At 45.1% G+C, this 19,794-nt stretch overlaps 1 protein-coding gene across 19 annotated transcripts in view; it reads left to right on the forward strand.

Annotated features, from left to right (window-relative positions):
* Positions 1–19,794, forward strand: part of PLEKHA7 (pleckstrin homology domain containing A7) — a 243,759-nt gene that overhangs the window by 176,662 nt on the left and 47,303 nt on the right. For 15 of the 19 annotated variants that reach the window (XM_079103686.1, XM_079103687.1, XM_079103688.1 and 12 more), the window contains 7 exons: positions 4,303–4,825; positions 5,347–5,433; positions 8,569–8,622; positions 14,432–14,512; positions 18,070–18,138; positions 18,307–18,387; positions 19,220–19,369. In XM_079103686.1, coding sequence (XP_078959812.1) covers positions 4,303–4,825; positions 5,347–5,433; positions 8,569–8,622; positions 14,432–14,512; positions 18,070–18,138; positions 18,307–18,387; positions 19,220–19,369 — 1,045 coding nt within the window. The remainder of the gene's footprint in view (positions 1–4,302; positions 4,826–5,346; positions 5,434–8,568; positions 8,623–14,431; positions 14,513–18,069; positions 18,139–18,306; positions 18,388–19,219; positions 19,370–19,794) is intronic. The other 4 variants (XR_013757713.1, XM_079103689.1, XM_079103690.1 and 1 more) reach the window with 1 other exon arrangement.

Here is a 19,794-nt window from a genome sequence, read left to right on the forward strand (position 1 = left end):
TCTCCCTGGCAATGGTACCTTCCAAGCTGGGTGTCACTGAAGAAAAGTCTGGAACCTCAGGGTCTCTATTGGTCTTTTGCTCATTACTAAAGGCCTTTTTTCCATCAGGTTTCTAGATGGTCTTTAAATGGGCAGAACTGTATTGCTGTTCTTAATAGAACTAGAATTTCAAAGGTAGGTCAGGAGACAAAAGCATAGGAGGGAAAGAAGCCAATGAGATGGCATGGCCTCTGAGAACTCTTTTGTGGCAAAAGAACTTTCAAAAAAGGGGCAACTGGCAGTTCAAAGTTGTTAATTATGAACTGTCACAGCATAACTGTTTCTGGCAATTCACAAGCTCTGTTACTCTGCTACAAGTGGCCTGTATTGGGGAACAGGAGTAAGCATCAGGGAACTGAAAGATAAATCAACAAGGAGATGAGAGGTTGCTGAAGAGGTCTTGAACTTTTAGGATGTGAGGTGGGTGTTTGAGCCATTCTTATCTAAAGAGCAGGGGACATCAAGTCTGTGGAGAACATTGTTTGTTGTCTTTGGAGATTGTTGGCACACAGGAATTTCAGCCTAGCAGTGGAAGCAGATCTCAGTGGGCTGAAAAGAGAATAAGAGTGAAGAATCGAAGACGGAGTACAGGGAAGTACTGTCAGTCTCTGAGTGAGTCTGCTCAGATCACTGATCTTTCACTTGTTTCTTGAAAGATCTGTGCCTTGCATTTCCAGATATTTTTTTCTTAAAGACATATTTGTGACTTATTACCTTATGTGATAAATAGATCTGGCTGCTTAATAAAGTAACCTCCACAGTTTTCCATTGGAAAATATAGAAGATGGATAGCTTTGCTTTTTGTGTAATTAAAACTCCTAATCTCATTATCGTTAAGGTATTTGAACTGTATTGTGATCCTATACTCATGGCTTTAGACCACACAGAGAATTATTTCTAGCTGTGCTTTTGGTACTTGGAGGTATGTATTATATTTTACATCATTAAACCCCTTTGGAATATGGTTTACAGGAAATCAGTGTCATACTTTAGTGTATTAGTACAATCTAAGAAATTTTAGCCTTCCAGCCCCCTCCTCCAGTGCATACTTTAAAGTAAAGTGTACTTGTAAAATAAAGAAGCAGAGATGGAGATTGGACAGGAGACTCAAACTCTGCCATAAGGGACAGTAGGAAGTCCTGCATGACTGTTATGGAAGTTAAGGTAAAGCATTTTTGCTGCATAAATAATTGGTTACAAAATTGATAAGTGGTTTCACACTCTGAAATATTTCACACATATTTGTAGTGGGTTTATCAGAATATCCTGCTCAGTGCCTTTTGGAATGGGGAGACCCCATGGCCACAGATCAAGGTATGAGGACAAAATACCTTGATTCCATTTTTTGGGTAAGACTGGGCCAGCAAATAGATTTGCTGTTAGGGCAGAGATGCTTTGGGAGTTCCCACTTGCTTCTGGGGATCTTTACCTCATCTTTAGGCTACCTCCCATGTCTTTCCTCTGGTAAAGCCAGGGCTTACCATTGTACTTGGGGTCACCCCCAAGTGGTACAGAGTGTGTAAGTGAAGGGCACAGGCTGTAGGATGGACTCAGGGCCTGGGGCACTGTCTAATAGGGGCCTCTGATTGTCCAGGCACACCAGGCAGGGTCACAGAGTGGGCTACTGAGGGGATCACATGCTAGGGAATAGGCCTGATCTGGGGCACTGCCTGGTATAGGGCTCTGACCTTCCAGATGCTATAGGCGGGCACAGACTGGGCTGCAGAACCAGACAGAAGGATAAAGAGTGGGAGCACACCTGGGATGTGTTTTGCATGCTTATCGTTTTCTTTAGGCAGGATGAACAATGGCTGGTAAAGTCCTGCACTTCCCAGGGGATGCCCCCAGCCTGGTTTCTGCACCCCCTCCCCATCCCCGCCTCCATTAGATGCAGGGCTACCCACCTCTGAGAAAGCATGCTCATCTAACTTTGGGAAACCAAAAGCTAATCCTGCCACCTAGTGGCAAGCAGACACACTTGGTGCACAGGTCAGGTCTGGGTTGAAGAGACTGCAAAGTAACCATTAAAGGGTATTTTAAAAATCCCTATTTGAATGACACATTTCTTATCCTCACAACAATCTGTTAAGAGGTTCTTATTATTCCCTTTTTATAGTAAGGAAAATGAGACTTAGAGGACAGAAATGACATTGCAGTCAGGTAACTAGAAATGATTAAATGAACAAGGTTAAGACAATTAGAAGAGCATTTTTCAAGCTTAAGGGAGAGGCAGAATCACCTGAGAGCTTTTGAAACAGGTGACCAGGCCCTGCCCCAGAGCTTAAAAAGTTATAATTTTGTATATTTCTGGGATACATGTAATTTTTGATATATGTATATTATAGAATGGTTAAATGACTATGTCACCTCACCTATTGTTTTTTAGTGGTGATAATACTTTCACTAACGTACATTTTTAACAAGTCCCCAGGTAGTGATGATGCTGCTGGTCCACGGACCACACTTTGAGTAACATTGGCATAGAACAGTGTCTGGCATATTGTGAGTACTATATCAAAGTCTGTTAGATAAAATTGATAAAAACAGAATCATGATTTGAACTCAGGCATGACTCCAAACCTGATCTTTTTTTTACAACATCATACTTACAGGTTAGACTTTTAAGGCTTAATGAAGTTCCATATTGCCAGGTGCAGTGGCGCACACCTGTAATCCCAGCAGCTCCCGGTGGCTGAGACAGTAGGATCTCGAGTTCAAAGCCAATCTCAGCAAAAGTGAGGCAGTAAGCAACTCAGTGAGACCCTGTCTCAAAATAAAATTCAAAATAGAGCTGGGGATGTGGCTCAGTGGCCGAGTGCCCCTGAGTTCAATCCCTTTTACCAAAAAAATAAAATTAAGCTCCATAATTTGTCCCTTGTTGAATTTTTCATACATCTTAGAAAATATGAGGGGTAAGTTGGTAGTGGTTTTCAAAGTCATATTCAGATTTTGGAATGTTTATTGAAGGACTGGTTATGCATGTCAGGATTATCCCAGATTGTAGACAATACCACAAGAGAGTGAGACATAGTTCCTTCCCTTCAAGAATTTTCATCTTGGCTGGGGAAGACACATCTTGCAAGTATGAAAAGGTCACATCCATATAGGACCTTGGAAAAGGTATAAACAGTGTGATAATGAGGTTAAACAAAGAAATGTTGAAGGCTACAGCATTGTGAAAGGCCCCAATAGGAAAGGCATGGTCCACTGTCCTAGAGAATAAGATTTGGGTAAATAGCGGGAGGAGAACCCATACAGATTGGGGAGGGAAAAAGAGTGTTATGAGAATAAAGAGGGGTAAAGGTGGCACACACCGGTGGAGGATCTTGATGGAGAATGCCATTTTACCTTAGGGTCTCATTTACTTAGGATAACTGTATGAGGCAAGTAATGCTGTCTCACATTATAGGCAGGGAGACTGAGACCCAGCAGTCAGTAAGACACCTAGAGTTGCAGAGCTAGTGAAGGGTAGAGCTTGACTACTACCTGCTTTTGCCCTGTGAGAAGTTGCTCAGGTGTGGAGGAGATGGGCCAGGACCAGGGTGAAGCTCATCCTCAGACTCCAGCAGGTGTGGGGCTGTGCCTCCTTAAAGTTTGGGCCCTAGGCATTGGCTTGCCCCAGCCAAGTCCCAGACCTGGTAGGGGGAGGAGTGAGAAAACAGTAGGACTGCAAGATGCATTGAGGCCAGGTGAAGGAATTTAGATTTGATTTCATAAACAGTGGGGAGTAATGGAAGCTTCTGGTTATGGGAGTGCTTGGACCAGAGCAGGTGACTGTTCAGGTTGGAAATGATTTAGGAAGGCCTCCAAGTAGTCTGAGTGAGCTCATTAATCAGTGTCTAGACTAGTACAGTAGAAAAAGGAAGGAACTATGGCAGCCATTTCCTTTAAGAATCTCCAGAACTTGGTGCTAGGATCCCAGGCAGAGGGAAAATCTCAGTAACCCAGGGGTATGAAAGGTCTTTTCTAGACATGTGCACACCCATGGTCACTGGCTAAGGCAAGAGGGACAGAAGGATCAGTCCATTCAATCACACTACACTGGAAGAGAGGGACATGGGGCAGCTAAGTCAGCCTGGTAGGGGGCTGACAGACAAAATTGCTTTTGGAGTCCTCTGCAAAGACCAGTGACTGGAGTCCTGGATGTCTGCCTTATCATTGTTTTGGGTTCTTACAGAACTCCCCCACATGCCTGACTTCCTGAATATGCTGAACTGTATTCCCTTGCTTAGTGGTCTGACCCGTCCTTCCCTTTCTCCTTAGCCTTCCCTTAGACCAGACGCTTCCTCGCCAGAGTCCTAGCCAGCCCTTGTCCTTCCCAGAAAACTACCAGACTCTGCCCAAGAGTGGCCGACACCCCTCAGGGGGCTCTTCACCCCCTCCCAGGAACCTGCCGAGTGACTACAAATATGCACAGGATCGAGCCAGTCACCTGAAGATGTCGAGTGAGGAGCGTCGGGCACACCGGGATGGCACAGTGTGGCAGCTGTATGAGTGGCAGCAGCGCCAGCAGTTCCGGCATGGCAGCCCCACAGCACCCATCTGTGCTGGCTCCCTGGAGTTCTCTGACCAGGGCCGGAGCAGGAGCATGCTGGAGGTGCCCCGCTCCATCTCTGTGCCCCCCTCTCCCTCTGATATCCCTCCCCCTGGGCCTCCAAGGGTCTTCCCACCTCGGCGACCACACACACCAGCAGAAAGGGTTACTGTGAAGCCACCGGACCAGAGGAGGAGTGTGGACATCTCAGTGGGGGCTTCTCCCAAGAAGGCACGGGGCCACACCATCAAGGTGAGGCTTGACAACCTCTGCCATGTGCCTGAAGTCTGGCCTTTGGGTGTCCAGAGCCTCACCTGGTTTGAGTACCAATTTGGAACTAATCATGATAGCTAACACTTTAGGTAGTACTTTTAGAAGCCAGAGAAGTTCTAGAAGTTTTATTTTAATTCTTACCAAAACCCTATGAGGTTGGTGCTGTGATAGGTCCATTCCACAGATGAGAACTCAGAGGCATTGAAGAGAAAATAATTTGTACAGGGTCACACAGTCTGCTCCTTGGCAGCTTGGAGGACAGGAAAAGATGTCTATGTTCAGTCAGTTCAGTTTTTTACAGCTTAACATACGTTTAACTCTCCAAGGGAATTTCATAGTTTACTGAGCTGTACCCAATGGGGAAAATGTGTATTCCCATTTTACAGAGAAGAGCCTGGGACTCGAAGAGGGGAAGTGTCATTTGTTGGGCTGCCCTGGGAGTGAGTGGCCAAGGCCTCCTTTCCCTGCCTCAGTGTGACTTCTTGTCTCCCCACCTGCAGAACTCTTCTCACGTGGACCGACGCTCCATGCCCTCAATGGGTTACATGACCCACACTGTCAGTGCTCCCAGTTTACATGGAAAATCGGTAAGCAGCCCCAACCTCCTTCCCCAGGTGAATGATATGATACAGCTTATGAGGCCTTAATCTCATTGGGGTTTTCCTCCCTCCCTGAGTCATGCAGCCCACCAGGCAGCTGTTAACCCCATTTAGAGATGAGAAAAGTCGGGCTCAAAGAAATCCCATGACTTGTCTTGGCATCATGCAACTGGTCCTTCAAAGATTGGGTGAAGAACTTAGGGGGAAGTCCGAGGGAATGTTGGACTCAGCTTCTCTTTTGAGTAGAATTTTGTCACAAGCATATTCCAGCTACCTGCCTTTCTCCCATTAGCTCCTCTCCTTTCTTCCATGGTCTTTACTATGATTAATTAACTCTTCCTTCAAAGTTTGAGTCTAGGGTCTGGGAGTGTAGCTTAGTGGTAGAGTGGTTGCCCAAAGTGCACAAAGCCCTGGGTTCAATCCCCAGCACCGCAGGGAAAAAAAAAAAAAGTTTTTGTGTGTGTGTGTGTTTTTTTTTTTTTTTTTTGTGGTTTTTTTTTTTTTTTTTTTTTTTTTAAACCAACCTCAAGTCTGGGTGCAGTTGGTTGCAGCTTTCCTGAGAAAACAACTTCCTGCAGCCCTTTGCTACCACTGCCTTTATTTGTCCTAATGACAAAATTAATGCAATCATTACTTAGTGGTGTCACATCAGTGCTATCCCGGCACTGGGGAAAGGAGTGTAATTAAAGCGGCGTGCCCCTGTGGTGGCTAATTTCCTCCTGATGTGTCTACACACCTGCAGCTGGAGGAGCTCTCACTGCTTCTCACCAGGTTGCGGAGGCACCAGGCCAAGTTGGCCAGTGTGCGAGATTTTGCTGTCGGCCAGTTACTGCAGCGCCACCTGACCTTTCCCACCTGCCAGGTCAGGGCCGGGGTGTGATATGCTGGCCCATGATCCCTGTGCTGTGCTCTGGTCTGTCTTTTCTGTCTGGCTCTCTCCCTTATTCCCTGCCTGTTTGCTTCTGGATGCCACTGCCAGATGCTGCAACAGTGGTGGAACCTGCCCTCCGGCTTTGGGGAGGGGTCTGCATGTGGTGTGAGGAACCTGAAATGTGGCTTCTCAGGCTGTGGTGACTGTGAAGCTGGTCATGTCTGAAGGGCTATTGCCACCTTGGACACTCCTCAGGATGCTGAAAGACAGATGCAGGACAGCATGGAGGGAAAATGCAGGGGCCTTTCTCTTTTGTGGACAGTACCCTGCTAACTTGCAAAGCATCTCCCATTTCATCCTATTGAGCTTTGCAGTAACCTGGGAGAATTTAGGTAGGATGGAATTTTTACCACACAAACAAAGCAAGTGGATCCAGAAGGGGAGGGGACTTGCTGAGGATTTCTTACAAAATCCAGGTCCTGTCTGTCACAGGGTTCTAAACAGTGTCCAGGACACTGGGTTTTATAGTTGGTCTCTTTGAGGACTGGCCAGAGAGTTGCTCTCCTAAGCATCTTGAGCAGCTTGAAGAAACTGATTCCTCCCCTGAGTTGTCCTCAAGTAGAGATGGGTTCAATCTCTTGATGCCAGTCCCTCCAGGCTGCACAGATAGGTGGGGCAGATGAAGAGGGTGATGGAACTGTCACCTTCCTTCCCTGCCCTGTTTTAGTAAGAACTGAGAGACTCAGGGAATATATTTAGAAAAATGAATGTAAGAGCTATGTGGTGGTGCATTCCTGTAACCCCAGCTACTTGGGAGGCTGAGTCAGGAGAATGGCAAGTTCAAGGACAGCCTGAGCAACTTAATGAGACCCTGTCCAAAATAAAATTTTAAAGAAGATCTGGAGATGTAGCTCAGTGGTACAGCACTTACCTAGCATGCATAAGGCTCTGAACTCAATCCCAAGTATTGAAAAAAAAAAAAAAAAAAAAAAGAAAGAAAGAAAGATGAATGTAAAGGAGCCTGTGCAAACAACATAAATTATGGATTTGGGTGATTTTTTAATAACATTCTCCAGCTCCATCTTTCCTACTCCTGTGAAAATTGTGTAGGGACTTGTCTGATTAGGGAAGTAGGAATGGAAAAGGGAACAATGTAAAGACACAAATAAGATCTTGCAAGCCACAAGCATCCTAGACAATAATCCTTCGGTTCTTCCCATGTTTAAAAGCACTGCCTGAACTTCTCATGCAATTGTTTCATATCACAGCTGTGCATGGTCCCACCTTCCACAGCCCTGTCTTGTTTAGTTGGGAGACCCTCTTAGTTGCTAAAAATGTGGCACCTGAACTATTCTTATGCTCCCCCAGGCCCTCGGCCTCACTATTGGCTTCACAAGAGAGCATGAGTTCTATGAAATCAAAAAATCTTTTCCTTATTTTCACTGTTTCTGATAATTATACTGAAGAACTCAACAGCTACCAGGAGATGCCACAAGCAGATAGGTCTGATCCTGGGACTTCTTCCACTAGCTCTTGACATGGCCATGTTAGCTCCATGCTGAGCAAAAAGAGCAAGATTTCAGGAAACTTCCACTGATGCTTATTGTTCTGGAACCCGCAGTCACATTGGGACCTCCTGGGTTACTCAAGTCGTCTTCCTGCTTCTCCCAGGCATCCATCCGTGCCAGTCAGGGTCATCTTACTTCATGCATGTGAAATGACTGAGTCCAAAGGTTTGATGGGGTTGTAGTTCAGTGGTAGAGTGCTTGCCAAGCACGTGTGAAGCACTGGATTTGTTCCTCAGCACCACATAATAAATAAATTAATTAAATAAAGGTATTGTGCCTATCCACAGCTTAAAAAAAGAAAAGAAATGGTAACTGATGCAACCCTAGCTCAGGTGTAGCATGTGCTCTTCCAGGTAGACTCCCCCCTCATTCTGCCCAGCCTCTGCTTCAACTGCTTTGCAGTCCTAACCTTCTGGAAGGATCCTTTTCATCAGGCTAATGGGGGGGGGACAAGCTGGCTTCCCCCACAGTAACCTGCAGTCTTCACTGTGCCAAAAGAGTGCTGTGAGCTATAGTGAGACATTTGTGCTTCCTCCGTGGCCCTGGATGTGTTGGTCTGCTGTGGCCTCTTGTTTCCAAAGCTGTGCAATGTAAATGACTCACTTGTGAATCCCCTAGTTACGGAAAGTCTTGGTATTCATACTGTTTGGTTTTCTTTTTACCCTCCCTGTGCTTCCTTTGAAGGCTGACGATACCTACCTCCAGCTGAAGAAAGACTTGGAGTACCTGGATCTAAAGGTAAGTGGCATCAGGGGTCCTGTCTTCCTCTGACACTCACCTTTCCACTTCACCTCCTTGAAGTTGAGCCCAAAGCCAGAGGTCTTGCAGTCTTATCAATGGACCCCAAATGAAGAAATTGCCTATATGAATCAGAAAATTTCATTTCTTACAGCCTCAGACTCTGGCTTTTCACAGTTTTTTTTTGTGAATTCTGAGGCAAGGGCTCTGTCTTACATAATGAGGACACAAAATTTTGATCTTTTCGTCCCTTGGTCAGAACCAAAGGTCCCTCTTAAAATAACTATTCACCTTTTCAGAGCCTCTGGTAGGGGCAGGGGTTTATGTTTGGTTCCTGGGGTGTCACTGGTACAAGGGACTTGTTGCATTATTTGGTTTTGTTGCTGGGGGAGCGAGTTGCACGTGGACTTATGTGGCTTCCTGGCTTACCAATAACCTCTCTCCTTCATTTAGAGATGAATGCTGGGTTAACCTCCCTCCTTCCTTTAGAAATGAATGCTGGGCCCCGTAGGTGGTAAAGCTTCAGGCTTTGACTCAGCCTGCACAGCACAGAGAGCTGGAGAAGCCTCCTGTGGAAGGGAGAGGCATTCTGCCTGAAAGAGCTGCTATTGTTCCTTCCCACTGCTCTCTGAAAGCCCCCACTGTGAACTGCACTCCTTAGGCCTGAACCATGAAAAGACTGAAGGAATGTGACCTTTAATCCACCAAGGGTGGGTGAGGAGCCTGCTGGACACCCAGGCAGCTGCCGTGTGGTCTTGCCTCCCAAGGTCCCCAAGTGTATCTGGTTTGAGGTACTTTAACATGGGGGTCTCCAGCCTTGCAGAACACGGGCATGAACAGTAGGCCTTAAGGCAACAAATGGGGACAGGGTCTCATGCTTAAGCACCGTCAGGGTCCTTTCCTGTCTCAAATTCTTAAAAGTCTGGGAAGAGAAAATAATTCCCAAATAACAGATCTGTTTGGCTCGTGCTTCTCAGCTGAAGTCATAAGAAGTACTGTGAGCTTGTAGGAAGGCTTTTGGGAGAAGGTGTGGAACATTGAAGAACCAGGGATTGGAATTGGTTCAGATTAAAGGGACGGGATTAGCAGAAGCCAAGAAGAGCTGGAGTACAGTAAAGTGGCAAGGGCTGCAGTGTGGAGGTCAAGGCAGGGTCCTAATTTTATCCTGGTCCTTAGGAAGGAAGGTAAACACAAAGTCAAACCTGGCTTAGGGCATAAGGAAAAGTAGGAGCGTACTCCAGATCAGGACATTTTCTTTCATTTCTTCCTTTTTTCTTTTTGCTATGGTGGGGCCTTAAGCTTACTTGGCAAGCTTTCTACCACTGAGCTATATAACCAGCCCCCAAGATCAGGACATCTTCTCAGCTTACATCACAATCAGATCACACAGAGCTTAAGTGACTATTGTAAATAAGATAGTAATGTCTTAGGATTCAAAGTGCTCAGTTGTGGCAGTGCAGGCTGAATGTGGCAGCCCATTTCATCCTCCTGCATTCTGTTAGGACAGGGAGGGTCCTTTTCACCATGCCCATGGAAAGAGGTCCACCAGCCCCCAGATTCCTCTTCCCTGTACAGTACCATTCCTTGACCTCCCTGACCACCAGTTACAGCCAAATGCAAAGTTCTCACCACTGCCCTGTGACCAAGGAGTTGGTCCAGACATACCTATAAAGGCTCCACAATGTGCTGGGCCTGTGGGAGAGGCTTGGCTCAGCCCCAGCCCAAGCATACTACAAAACACTTCAGACTGCTTGGTGCACAGTGCAATTTCAAACAGTGCCTGAGCAACAGCTGTAGGAATGACTTGTCTTCTGATTCCTTTTTAAATGTGATAACAGACACTCAAAGGTGGTCCTGGAGTGAAACTGTACCACAAGTTTGTGTTATTCAGCTTCATAAAATTTGAGCTATGAGAGATTAGAGAAGAAGAAACTGAGGCACAGGAGAGCACAGCAGAACTAGGAGTCCCTGTGTGTCCTGACTCCAACAGAAGCTTAATAACAGTAGAGGGTATAGTGTGTGCCAATTACTGCATTTGACTTCTATCAAATTATTCAAACCTCACAGTAGCCCTGTACAAGAGGTAGTGATATTATCTTTTAAATTACTGTGGCTCAGAGGTGGTAAATTACTTTCCCAAGGCCGCACAGCAGTTATGGGGAAGGGCGGATGGTATTTGGGTAGAGCTCCAGTTCTCAAACCTGTACTGTTAATCACCACGCTGCATGGCCTCTCTTAAAGGGTGCTTCTACTACTGTTTCAGTAGTAGACCATATTAAACTTTGCAGGGACCAAGCTTGGATCATTATGCTAAGAGATGTGTTTGATGGAATAGAGGGGTAAGTTTGCATCCTTGGGATTCTTTACCAACTAGGAGCTATTTGACCAAGATGTTATCTAGTTATGAGGCTTTCTGGATGTTGTCATTGGTTTTCCTGAAAAACAGGCATGTGAAGGGTACATGGTGGCCTACACCTTTAGTCCCAGCTACTCAGGAGGCTGAGGCAGGAGATTCACTTGAGCCAGGAGTTTAAGGCCAGCCTGGACAACATAGTAAGACCCTATTTCAAAAAAATAAAGGGAGGAAGGGAAGAAGAAAGACAGCTGTGTGATTCTAAGTTTTCCTCCAGTTGTTAAGCTCTTCTTGGAGAGCTAGTCCCCCAAGTGACTAGGAGACACTGGGCTCACCAGTAACACATGTGAGAAGAGATACTGGGCTTTGCACTATGTGTGTGTCATCAGTCTGCTGTGGCTGCCAGAAAGGCTGACACCTCCTCAGCCTCCTTCAGAGGGGCAGAGAGACTGCTCTGCCCTGCTCAGATCCAGATAGAAAATAAGATTCCCAGATCAATGTCCCACTTCAGGATCCAAACAAAAAGAAGAGTGAATCAGGGGAGAGGAATTGAGAGCCTGCAGAACTATTGCTAGGTATTTTAAATGGGAAGCTTTTGGTTGGAGGTGTTCAAAACCTAAATCAATCTGCTAAGTCACAGAGGGACTATACTACCAGGCACCATGGTAAATGCCTGTAATACCAGTGGCTTAGAAGGCTGAAGCAGGAGGATCACAAGACTGGTGTAGGCAGCTTAGCAAGACCCTGTCTCAAAAAAATAAATAAACAAATAAGAATCAAAAGGGCTAGAGATGTGGTTCAGTCATATAGTGCCCAGTGTCATAAAACAACAACAAAAAAGGGAATATACCAATTCCTATATCCAGGAGCAATGTTCCAGGGGCTCTTAGAAGATACTTCAAACTACCAGGTGTTTGGGGAGTGTTTTCTTCTCAACATTTTACTTGGTTGTGCCAGGGTGAACAGGACTCCACAATGATCACATAGCTGTTCCCGCCTGGCCCAGAGTTTGGGTTCTTACTTTCCACTTATGTCATTTAATCCTCTCAGCAACCTTGAGCCACAGGAACTATTATCCCTGTCTTACTAACCAGGAACCCATCTCAGTGAAGTTAAGTAATTTCTGCAAAGCTACATGGTTGGAAATGACTTCACCCCTGCATTCTTTTTTCCATATACAATATACTTTGCCACCCCAGAGTTGTCTTCTTTGAATTTTATTTCTGGCATGTAAGTTCTGCTCTTCAGAACCTTGTACCCTAGCTGACTTAAAAGAGTGGGTGATGTGGGGGACCCATTATTGACAACTTGAATTAGTTTATTTTCAATTTGTTTTTAGTTAGTTTATTTATTCACTTATTTGAGATGGGGGACTCAGTATGTTGCCCAGGCTGGTCTTCAACTCCTGAACTTAAGTGTTCCTCTTGCCACAGCCTCCAGGGTAGCTGGAAATAGTACTCTATTGTACAGTCTATGAGTTATTTTTATGTATCTGGAACACAGCCAGGAAGGTGAAGTGGAGGAGGGTATCTGCAGCTGCTCAGGAGGTGCCTTTGCAGATAAGGTTATGGTCAACCTCTGAGAGGCCCATGTCTCTGATGAGGAACATGCCAACAATAATTTCATGTCTGTTGGATTCTGGACTACTTGAGTCTAAAATCAGTGCTTCTGTGCTCAGGGTCTGGTTCCAAAGTCAACTTCTGGAGCAGTTTTTAAAGTTGTTATCTGGAACATCATCTATTTTCAGCATACCTGGAAACAAGATTTTTAAAATGCAGATCTAAGCCTGGTATGGTAGAGTGTTCTTTCACAGCGAATGGGGAGGCTGAGGTAGTAGGATTGCTTGAACCTAGGAGTCTGAGGCCAGCCTGGACAACATAATGAAACCTCATCTCTTTAAAAAAAATAAACAAAAGACCCCTTAAAAAACAAATCTGAAAGGAAGGACTCTTTGAGTTATAACCTCTGGTGCCAGAATTCTGTATATTAAAAAATCAAGTTCCGGTGTATTCTTGTGCTCACTGAAGTTTGAGGTTTATTTTTCTGGAACAGAGATTACTAATCCTGGCCATGAGCTGAAACTACCAGAGAGGGTTTTTTGTTGTTGTTGTGTTGTTTTTGTTTTTTGTTTTTGTTTGTTCCAGGGATTAAACTTAACCGTTGAGCCACATCCCCAGCCCTCTTTTATATTTTATTTAGAGATAGGGTCTCATTAAGTTTCCTAGGGCCTTGCTAAGTTGTTGAGGCAGGTTTTGAACTCAGCAATCCACCTGCCTCAGCTTCCCAAGCCACTAGAGGATTACAGGCATATATCATCATACCCAGCTACCAGGGAACTTTTTAAATGAATATAGATGCTTGAGCTGTACTCCTTAGAAACTGTGATTTAATACTCAGGCATTACTCTTTGAAAAAAGCAAAAAGAATTAAAGAAAATTCCTTAGGTGTTTGTAATATGCAGCCAGGGTTGTGAGATCTTCAGACCAGCAGCAATACCCAGGAATTTGTAAGGAATGCGAAAATCTTAGGTCCTGACCTAGACCTACTCATTGAGAACCTCTGGGGTGAGTTCCAGCAAATGTGTCTGTTAACAAGCCCTCTAGGTGATTCTGAGGCACTGTAAAGGTTAATGTTTATGAATTTAGAGCATCGGCTCTCAGTCCTGACTGAACAATTAGAATGACCCAGGAGGGCTTTGAAGAATCCCGATGCTGGACTGGGGGTATAGCTCAGGGATAGAGCACTTGCCTTATACACATGAGACCCTGAGTTCAATTCCCAGCATTGAAAAAGAAAAACAACAAAAAAACAAAAACCCTAATGCTCACTCAGGTTCCATCCCATACCAGGATCTCCTGGGGTAGGACTCAGGAATCAGTATTTTCAAAAGCTATCCAGGTGATTCCAGGGTTTACAAAAACACTTCAGCCAGGGTTAAAAAATCCATCTTCCTAAAGGATGAGAACAATGTTTCCGAAAAGGAGATATAAGCATTTGGAACCTTTGATAAGACATGACCATTTAGATGCATCCCAAGTGTGGAGATGAAAAGTCCAAGGGACTTAAGTTGGAAAATGTTGGGTGGCAGTGAGGTTAATGCATTGGCACAACTCTAATCAAAGATTTGATGTCTCAGAGAACGTAATGAGGGAGGCAAGGAAGAAGCAAAATTCCCCTTTGCCTTCTGTGGCAGAACTAGGAAGGACATGGGCTCTGAAGCAGCCCCATCACATAAACAGGTCCCTTCAGCCAGAGCTTTAGTGTGCTCCATGTCACAGAAGAGTCTAGAAAGGTCTCATGGCTGGGAAGGAGCGTCACCAGGGTTCATTTTAATTGTATTATGCACATCCTCCTTAAGGTTGCCCTTCACCAGTTCCCCAGGTTCTGGCTGCTTCAAGTGTTGTCTGATGTCTTACCTGTTACATTTTGTTGTATTTGCCTTTTTGTTTGGAACAGATTAAAAATAATGAACCTTTGATCAACGTGCTTTACAAAGTGCTGAAGAAGTCAGCACGGGGCTGTCGGCCCAGGAGAAGCGTAAGATGATCTGATCCGTGTCTCCGAGTGGGGCCATTCCATTGCTTCTGGCTCAGTGCCGGCTCCATCACTCGCTTAACCAGTTGCTCTCCTGATCGCCCCAGGCTTCCTGCAAGTCATTTTGGTTTATTTTCTTTAAATGAAGTTCTCTTCAGCATTGTGGCTGATGCACCAGGCTGAGCCGCTCATCTGTGGTGCTCTGTGACTCCCATCTTTTGTGCTGCCAAGGGGTGGGGAGCTTGCCTGGCTTGCCTCCAGCTTGTGTTGTGTTTCCATTCTCACTTGTCTGCCTCCATGGCGAGGTCTCATCTAGACAGGATGGAGCATGAGTTTCTTGGGAGGGAATAGCAGTTACTGGTCCCCTGAAGGAGCCAGAGTGTCCTCAGAATTCACCTTGACCCTTGCCTCTGCTTTGGGGCAGGGTGTAGATATTTGGATAACAATCTGGAGCTGGACTAGAGTAAAGCCAGCCACCCCATACCTACTTTGACTGACTCAGAATAACCACAGACCACATGACCAACTCTCATAGCATCCCAAGGGAGGCTGCAGGTTGGGGAGCAGGTGGTGTGTCCAACCATCCTGGGTCCTGAGAAGGTGTGTTGGGATGTGGTGGAAGAGAGGTAAGATGCCTGGGGGGCTTTGATTCCCCTCTTATGCAAAGATTTTCTCAAATGGATGAGCACCCATGAACACCCACTTTTTCTGATGACAGATACTGGGGTTTCTCATCATTGAAGTCTAAATGGGTTTAAACATTGCCATCACAAAGCATAATTTTAAAAGGACACTTAGCTTTAATTTATTACATGTGAATATAATATTTCTTAGTAGCCTCAGCTTTCTGAAATGGAACTAATTTCAGATGCTAAAAGGGCCTCTGAGCTGCGTGAACAGGCATCAGGAAACCCATGCTCTGTAGCCTGTGGCCTTTCCTCCATAGGAAGCAGTACCAACCACCTTATTTTGAAAAGTTCATGAACTCACTAAGCAAACTTTTTCTGAACATTCTTAATGTGCTAGGCCCTGGCTGGGCTTTGGGGATGCAGAGAAAATACATCCTGTCTCCATAGTCACCCCTACTTAGGTTACCATGTAGTGAGGAGAGCAGATGAGCAAGCAGAGCATTGTAATCTGATGTATTGTGTGCCACAGTAGTGTCAGACACAGTGGGGTTGGGGGTGGGGTGAGACATCCTAAAGGGCACCAAGTCCAGTCAAAAGGGAGGAAAGAGATGTAAGTACTTTCCCTCTGTTGAGCTTTTTAAGTTCTTTGAATTCCTAACTCACAATGCCTTATAAGTGGCACCTTAAAAGGAGACGGAAATCTGTTTCTTAGAAAAGAAAGAGTGCTGATATCCCAAGAGAGAGACAGAGAGAGAAGAAGAAAAGGTTGAATGTATATTCAGTATTCTAAGAAAGCATTGAAGGGCAAGCTTTTAGAAAACTTCCTATCAAAAAGTTTAATTTAGAAAAGTCATCTTTTTCAAAATACCTTTTTTTGTGTGTAGACTATCTTCTTTCTTTCCTGATAGTACTAGATAAATGAGGCATTGCTCAATTAGATTCTCTGCCTTGTTATTTAAGTATCAAAAAGATATCCTTGGTAAGAAGCTTCAGGGAAATAAGGGGAAGAATTTTGCTGGAGGGAAAATCCCCAAAGCATATCTCAATTTGAAAGCAATTTCTATGTAGTAAATGAGTCAGGGTCAGCCTCCTTGGAGAACAGATGAGTACGCTGCCCTCACTTTGATGTAAGGGCTGTGAAGACCTCACCACTTTCACCTGCGTTCCCTGAGTTCAAAGCCCAAGTCCTGCCTGGGATGTCCAGCAATTTGTGGTTCACCAGGATTAATTCCATGCCCTCTCCTCTCACCCATCTTAGGAGACAGTGCTGTTTGTGGATTATTGTAGGTATCCATGTGTTCTATGGATGACTAACTTATACATGATTATTCACATAATCTACCAGTTTGGGGAATCAAATTTGTCTGGAGTTCTTTTCTTTCCAGGAACTTCCACTGATCTACGTGTTTCCCTTTGACCTACATGGAATTCATTAAGCATTTGTTGATGGGTCTTATGTCAAGACTTTATTGCAAAAAATAAGACGTCCTGGCCCATAAATGTGTGACCAAAAGGATCATGAGAAAGGGTTGGAGGATGATTCTGCAGCCCAGAATCAGTTCTCAGCTCAAGGCAAGAAGATGTCTTTTGACCTTGGCCTTGACTTTAGGATTTGTTATTTATTTTCAGAAGTAGTACAGGGTACTTGGGCACACTTGAGCTCTGAGGGGAATGATAGCCAATACATAGCTCCCTATTCACACTCACTTGCTGGACCTCCCAGGTGGAGTTTGGAAGAAGCAAAGGCCATCTCTCCAGCACCTGCCCGTCTGTTCATGCTGGGACCCTCTGCATGGTGCACACACTACCTGTCTGTGGTTAGCCCTACCCTTCATTTCCCCTGATCAGAACTGTAAAACAGGCCAGAGATCATCTCCCCTATATGAGGTTCATTAGACCTTGCTATTCCTTACCTTGTCTTGGCCATGAATGCATCTGTGGAAAAAGTCACTCCCTGCACCCCTCTACAGCTTTTGACAAGAAAGAAATTGGGAGGAAATGGAAGCATGGGATAAAGAGTTGGATTCAGCTTCTTGGGAGTCAGAGATGGGCAACATGCTGCCCTCTTTGGGTTGAGTGAAGGATGGAAAATGTCAAATCCCTTTTACCCTTCAGTTTGGGTGACTTTATTTTCTTTTTTTGAGAGGATGAGGAAGGTTGTAACTTTTCTATAGGCACTTCTGAAAAGAAATCTAATAGAGAAAAGTATGTGTAGTATTGAAGAGTTTCATCTCCTGAGCACCTGAATCTGACTGCGTGTGTCAAAGCCTCTCCAAGGTTCAGGCTGAAGATAGCATATAAAATCTTTTTGTTTTCTACAGACACTTCTGAAATGAGAGGAAGGTTATAACTTATACAAGACAACCTAGCCTCAGTATCCAGGGATCAACTATCCAAGTTCCTTCTTCCTTTGACCAGGGTTTCTTCTCAAATAGTTTAGGGTGTGCTGACCTTACAAGGAAGGGGGCTACTCAGACTTCCTTAAACTAAGGCTTGACAATGCACAGGGAATTTGTTTGTTCCTTCTTACCCATGTACACCCCTACTGTGGGCTGGGGGCTGTGGAATTCTATAACTTGTGTTTGTTTCAGTAACAAACCTTTGTCTTACCAGTGACTTACCTTTCAACGATTCATACTGACTTGTCACACTCCTTTGGGCAAATATATGCTTTTAAAATTAATGATCATGTAACTTGAATATCTGCATTTTCTTTAGTTTGAGAAATTTACAAGGATCACAAAAAGGTTTTAGTTTTTCCCTAAAATGAAATAAAGGAGATGTTGCTTGAATTTTTGCCCCATTTGTTCCATGACCCTCTCCTGCCACTGCCTAGACTTTCACACCCTTCCACTGTAGGACTGACTTTCCTTCCACAGTTGTGATTCTAAGAACCACAGTTAAGTCTCCTTTAAATTGTTCACCTCCCAGATGACAGGCCGGGACCTTCTCAAGGATCGAAGTCTGAAACCTATGAAGATTGCGGAGAGTGACATTGATGTGAGTGAGCAGAGTGACAGGCTGATCCCTCAGCTGCCTCCTGACCCAGACCCAGCAAGGGCAGCTTCCTGCAGGGTTTGGATGGTTCTGTAGCTAGGAGCTTTCTGCTCTCACCCCCAGGCCATGCCCTGTTCTCCCAGGCCCTCCCCAACCTGTTCTTGCTTATAGGTCAAATTGAGCGTCTTCTGCGAACAAGACAGGATCCTCCAGGACCTGGAAGACAAAATACGAGCCCTCAAGGAGAACAAAGTATGCATCAGTTTACATAATCTTGGGATGGGGTGTGGTATTTTGTCACTCAGTTTTTCCTAAGACATTGATTGGACTCTCATGTTAGTATTGAACAACAGGATTACTTTATCCACAACAATGCCTTTGCTTTAAATGGTGCTTCTTGAGGGTCTCTCTTCTCAGTGTGTTTGTTCTAGGTATTCTCCCCCTCCATTCTGCTCTGGCCCATCTCTCCTTGGAGGCCCTGAGAGATGAGCCTGGGAAAGGAACTCCACTGGCTGGTGTGACAACCCAGGCATCTGGTCCCTAGGGAAGGGACTGCCTTGGAGAAGAATGGCAATAATAATAAAAGGACAGACCCTCACTTCCTAAAGCTTCTTTCCTCCTAGTGTTTGAGCTGTGGAGGCAACAAGTCTCAGTGGGAGAGCAGGAAAGACCTGGGACCACCAATGTCTGCCTTCCCAGACTACTAAGTTTTTTTCTTCTTGCTTTTTAATAAGGCATTACATTTGTGATACTAAAGGTTTATAACATACTGGTTTTCCCCAAGAGCCTTCAGAGTTTTCCATCTCCTCTTTGATTTATCTTTATCATGCTTATCCCATAAGGAGTTAGGTGGCTTTATGCCCACTATATAGATGAGGAAACAGAAGCACAGAACTGTTAGAATACTTAGCCCTTGAACAGAATCAGAATTGGCACTAGAGGCCCGCCCCTCAGCCCATAGCTCAGTTCTGGTTCCTTCAACCTTAGTTAGATCCAACTGCTTTCTTTAGTTCCTGGCATGATATGGGGAGGCCTCTGGGGACTTTTTTCTTATCCTTTTGCTCTTTGTCCCTTCCTGGTGCAGGACCAGCTAGAATCCGTGCTAGAGGTTTTGCACAGACAGATGGAGCAGTACCAAGACCAGCCCCAGCACCTGGAGAAGATTGCCTACCAGCAGAGGCTGCTTCAGGAGGACCTCGTCCACATCCGAGCTGAACTGTCCAGAGAGTCCACTGTGCGTGGAGGGTGGGGAGGGAGGCAGACACTTCCCCTCAGAATGGGCAGACCACAAGCTGCTGTTCTCATCTCCTCAGCTAAAGTTGAGGTGGTAGCCAAGGGGCAAGTCTTAGAATAGAAGAACTTCTCCAGGCCACCTCTGGATAACCCCTTTTTAAGTGTGACATGTCTGCCACCACCTGTCCCTTAGATTGTTTCCATCAAGGGCTTCCAGATGACTAAGGACACTTGAGGACACTGAAGGAACCAGATTACTCAGAGCAGCCTGCAGCCTATATTCTGAACTGTGTGCAGTTAATTCTAAGCCATCAGAATTTTCATGTTTTCATTTCTCAGTCTGATGTGGGTACAGATCCTTCTGCAAGGCAAGGAATTAAAGCATTCCTAAGTGGAAGAGGGGACAGTGCAGGTGGCCAGGGTCAG

This window comes from Sciurus vulgaris (assembly GCF_902686455.1).
Source record: "Sciurus vulgaris genome assembly, chromosome: 11".
In the NCBI taxonomy this organism is placed as follows: Eukaryota; Metazoa; Chordata; class Mammalia; order Rodentia; family Sciuridae; genus Sciurus; species Sciurus vulgaris.